General features: G+C 69.4%; 1 protein-coding gene across 1 annotated transcript in view; it reads left to right on the forward strand.

The window, feature by feature from the left end:
- The window catches only part of PEX11G (peroxisomal biogenesis factor 11 gamma), an 8,988-nt gene extending 4,365 nt beyond the window's left edge, over positions 1-4,623 (forward strand). Inside the window, exons 2-5 of the mRNA XM_004688976.2 lie at positions 925-1,113; positions 2,317-2,495; positions 3,616-3,681; positions 4,124-4,623. Of these exons, the coding sequence (XP_004689033.1) occupies positions 925-1,113; positions 2,317-2,495; positions 3,616-3,681; positions 4,124-4,358 (669 nt within the window). The 3' untranslated portion in view covers positions 4,359-4,623. The remainder of the gene's footprint in view (positions 1-924; positions 1,114-2,316; positions 2,496-3,615; positions 3,682-4,123) is intronic.
- The last annotated feature ends 232 nt before the right edge of the window (positions 4,624-4,855 follow it).

The raw sequence follows: 4,855 nt of genomic DNA on the forward strand, positions 1-4,855 counted from the left end.
GGTGCCCGGCCCGAAGTTCGCGCGCCACCTTAGGGCATCGCGGGCGCCCCCTGCGGCCGGTGCTTATGGCCAGCAAAGCCCCTACCGACCTGGCAGCCGCGCCGGCCACTGGGCCCTGACCAGGCCACTGTCGTTGGCCCTGGGCTGCCCCGAGCAACCTCCTGTGGGCGCTGGGGGTTGGCAGAGCGCCCCCGGGGCTGGGCGGTTAGGGTCCGACCACCCCCAGCCGGCATGCTCGGAGCCCCTGAGGTCCGACTCCCAGCTTGGCCGCCCTTAGGTGTCCAGTTCGCTTGTGCCAGGGGACGTTCCTGTGGGTGGGCCCCTGGCGCCAGCCAGCCCCCACTCAGGGTCTAAGGAAGCCCACCACGTCGGACCTGGCAGTGTCGGCCATTCCAAAGCAGCTGAGCAGTTCAGTCAAAATAATACACAAGCCACCAGGAAAAACTAGTTTCTGAAAGGCGGCAGGTGAAATAAAGGGCCGAGGGGGACGGCGGCCGGTTCACAGTGCCCGGCCAGAGGCCACCCTCTCCTCCGTGCCATCCAGCCAGCTCACCCTTTGGTCCACTGGCTTGGGGCCCCAGAGGCTCCCCGAGCCCAGCCCAGGCTGTGCTCCAGTGGCCTCTGATCACTGTCCGTTTCCCCGTAACCCTCCTGCCTGCTGGGAAGAGGAGGCTCCAAGTAGGAAATGGGGGTTCGTTCCCTCGTGGCTGCCACACCTGTTTCCGGAGGCCCTGCACAGCAGCCGGCACCCCGTGGACCCCTGGGGCCTGTCCCACCTACGGTCTCTGAAACTTCCCTTAGCTCTCATTAAAGTCGTGCTGCTTTAGACGCTTCTGCCTGTTTGATCGCACAGCGCCCCAGACAGGCGGGGTGACCAGCTCCCGCCGGGGCAGGCCCGTGCTGACTGCCTCTGGTTCCCCACAGATCCGGACGCTAGGGTACGGCTGTCAGCTGGTCGGCGGGGTCCTGGTGGAACAATGTCCGGCCAGGTCAGAAGTGGGGACCCGCCTGCTGGTGCTGTCGTCCCAGCTCAGTCACTGCAGGACCGTCCTGCGGCTCTTTGACGACCTGGCCATGCTTGTCTACACTGCGCAGTACGGCCTGGGGGCAGAGGTAACGCCGGGGCTGAGGGGTGCAGACCCGGAAAGCCGTGCTTCTGGCCTGTCTGAAGGGGTGTGACTTGGGCATTTGTGTAGCTTACCATTTTCCCAAATTGCACTTTTTACATCGGTGCATGTTCTCCTTTGAAGTGTCATTAAGCAAAACAGCCCATCCCTTCGTATGTCCCAAGACTGTCTCATTAAAATGGAATCTCCCAGGCCCCCCCAGCCCCATTTTCCCCCTTAGAGACAAACTTGCCCGCCCCCCACGGCTCCTCGTGGGCTGTGCACTCACGGAGGCGACTGTTCACAGGCGGCTGCGTCCTCGGACGCTGCCCCACGCCTTGGCCTTTCACTGACCGCACAGCTGCGGTCATTGCTTCGCCCCGAGACCGCGCGCCCCGTGCCTGTGCCGCTCGCGGCGGGCTGGCGGCTCTCACGGCACCTGCCGTGAGGCGTGGCTGCTTGGTGCCCGCAGCCACAGAAGGGCCGCGCCGTGCTGTGTGCGTGCCGCCGGCCGGAGTGGCCTGTCCCCCGCGGGCCCTCTCGCCCCCCAGGCAACAGTCCCCGACACGCTGGCACTCCATCCCCGTGGCCGTGAGATGGCCGCTCAGCTCCCGGCCTCTCCCGATGCCCTCTGACCTTGGCTCCCGGCGCCGTGTGGCCTCCGGCCAGGGCAGGCACCCAGCACCTCTGCCAGGGCCGCAGCTGGCGGGAGGGGCGGCGACTGCACGGGGTGTCCGCTGGCTGGAACAAGAGCCCTTTTGCTGGACCTCGCATCTGTGTGTGCCCCGGCCCCGAGAGCATCGCTCCCTGGGGAGGGCGGGCACCTGCCGCTTCTCCAGAGATGGCACTGGGAGGAGCTCGTGGGCCGAGGTGGGGCATCTTTACCAAGGGTGGAAAGTGCCAAATCACGTGGGGGGGGGATGATGTGGGGCTTTGAACCCCACTGAGGCTGGCTGACAGCTGGCCACCAGGAAGGAGCTGGGCAGCAGGAGGCTGGGGACCGAGCAGACTTGGGCTGGGCCCAGAATGCGGCCCCAGCCTGACTCGTCGGCATCGGCGGCCACTCTGCAGGGCTCGGTCCGCCAGGGGCCCCGTGCTTTGCGCTGCACCCCTATCCACAGGGAGCAGCAGGTTCCCGACTGTCCCCTGGCAGCAGCGCGGGCAGCTGCTGGCCCGGCCTGAGCCCACACACCCCTTCCTGGTCCCGCAGGGGGAGGACGCTTTTGTCCGCTGTGTGTCTGTCCTGGGCAACCTTGCTGACCAGCTCTACTACCCCTGTGAGCATGTGGCCTGGGCCGCGGATGCCAAGATCCTGCACGTGGACTCGGCCCGCTGGTGGACGCTCAGCACCAGTTTCTGGGGCCTCTCCCTGCTCCTGGGGACTGCCAGGTAAGCGGGCGGCTGCCGCCTGCAGCGCGAGTGCCCAGACGCCCGGGGCCTGCCCAGCCCTGCTCTTGTTGCCGCCAGGGCCTGAGGTCACTGTGGCCAACTGTAAAACAAAACAGATGACCCCGGGCTGGAATTCCAGCAGACTCACTGGGCTACAGAGTTCTTGGGGGCTGGGGGAGGCGGCTTCGGCTTTACCAGCGTCTAGGGGAGGCGGAGTCCCGGCGCCCCTTCTATTCAGTCTGCCTCTACCCTCCTCCGCCTCCTGGGAGGCGCCTGAGGTCGCGGGCCGTCCTGTCCGCAGACCTCCAGTCCTGCCCGGTGCTGCCCACATGGTGTCTGCGGGGCTGACTGCCCCCCGGGGCCACTGGGCCTGGGCGGTGGCCGGGAGCCGCCTGTGTGCCGGTCAGCAGACACCGGCTGTACGGCCAGAAGCCGGGGGTTTCTGGAACTTTAAAATACTGGCTTCCTCCTCAACAGTCTCCGCGGACCGCTGGGTGGGTGCTCAGGGCCGTCCCAGCAAAGCCTGGGCAGGGTGGGGCAGCCATGTCCGAGGTCCGGGCCCCGGGCCCCGAGGCCTTAGACTCCTGGTGGGAGGCAGCATGCCCTAGTTACATGCTTACTGGGGGTGGGCAACCCCCAGGGCGGAAGACTCAGTGACCCCCGCTAGCCAGGTCTAGGGGCTCCCGCCTGAGCTGGCCCTTGGCTTTGTCTCAGACCTCGTTTCTACCGTTACCGAGTGAGTTAGCTGGCTGGGGCGCTAGGGGGAGACAGCGGCCCCCGCCGCCCCCACGAGCCCAGTCTCCAGAGGGCCCCCGGCGAGCGCCCTCCCCCGCACCTGATGTCCCTTGGACACTGGCTGGGGCTGACTGGCCACATCGAGCATTGGGTGCCCCTGAATCCGGGCATTCGGGGGCCTGAATTAGGAACGTGTCCCCAGGCCGGGCCAGACCTGGGGCTCTGGGAGCTGTGGAAGGTGCAGACAGTGGGGCGGCTACTGAAGAGCTGGGCGGACGCGGCGGGGCGGCGCTGTGCGGCCTCTCTAGCCCCGAGCCCCCCGGTCCTGGGGAGCTGCCCCACCCTGCGCGTCTTGCCCCTCTGGGACTGCTCTCTGGTGTTGCAGATCCCTGTGGATGGTCCTGAAGCTGAGACGGAGGCTGAGGAGCCCGGCGGAGGGGGGCGCTGCCAGGTACGGGCTGGGCCGGGGAGCGGCCACCTTCTCCCGCAGGCAGGGCAGGCTCGGCCGGCGCCAGTAGTCCTCTGCCCCGTGCTGGCCTGTGGCGGGCGTGTGTGCGGGACGGGTGGAGAGGCCAAGGCTGACCGTGGCCCCCAGCAGGCAGGGCCGGGCCCCCAAGGGGGCCGGGTGGGGACGGTCTCCAGAGGGCCGGGCCGCATCATACTTGGCCTGACAGGGCCTGGGGTCAAGCCGTGCCGGGCACAGGCCCCCGCCCACTGGCCAGCTCTGACCCTCCCGCCGTCTCGGGAGCCCTGGGCCGTGTGGGTTCCCGTCTCCCCACACAGGCCTGTCTGCCCACACCCTGGGCGGGCCGGGAGCGCTCGGCCCCCTCACCGGAAGCCGGTCTGAGCGGGGGCGTGCGGCCAGCCTCCACAAGCCTTCTCCTGCCCCGCAGCCGGCTGCCGCGGAGCAAGCGGCGGGCCCTGCAGGCCCAGGCGCGGTCGGAGCTGCTGGCGCTCCTCAGCAACCTGGCCGACCTGGCCAACGCCGTGCACTGGCTGCCGCCCGGCGTCCTGTGGGCCGGCCGCTTCCCGCCCTGGCTGGTGGGCCTGCTGGGCACCACCTCCTCGCTCCTCAGCGTGTACCAGGCCGCTCAGGCCAAGGGCCAGGCCGACGTCGCCACCCTCTGAGGCCGCCCGAGAAGCACACGGATGCCGCCGACCCCCAGAGGGCGGCCGGGGCTCTGCCCACCACGCGGAGGCCGCCGGGCCGCGGGCTGGGCCTGTCGTCGTCGCTGCAGGTGCAGCGGGAGACCCCACCCGGGCTGGGGCCAGGCTCACCGCCCCGCCCGCCCGAGCCTTCTCTGGGGCAGAGGGAGGCCTGGGCCCTATGGCGCGTCCGCCCCAGCGGGCCGAGGGGCCGGAGGATGGAGACAATTAAATGCTGTGGCAGCTGCCCGGTGTGCGGAGTCACTCTGACCGCGGCTCCGGGCGCTGGCCGCCGCCCAGGTGCTGCCGGGCCTTGTTCCCAGGCGGGTGGCGCCCGCGCTCAGCTTCCCTGGCCGGCCTGGCCCCGGCTCGGGGAGCCGCCTGGCCCTGGCCACACCCACCCGTCCTGCACCGTGGTGGCCGGGCATCTCGCGCCGGCAGGCCGCAGCGGGGACCTGGGACTGCTGTTGTCACTCGGG

Source organism: Condylura cristata, unplaced genomic scaffold, assembly GCF_000260355.1.
Source record: "Condylura cristata isolate star-nosed mole 26May11 unplaced genomic scaffold, ConCri1.0 scaffold00025, whole genome shotgun sequence".
In the NCBI taxonomy this organism is placed as follows: Eukaryota; Metazoa; Chordata; class Mammalia; order Eulipotyphla; family Talpidae; genus Condylura; species Condylura cristata.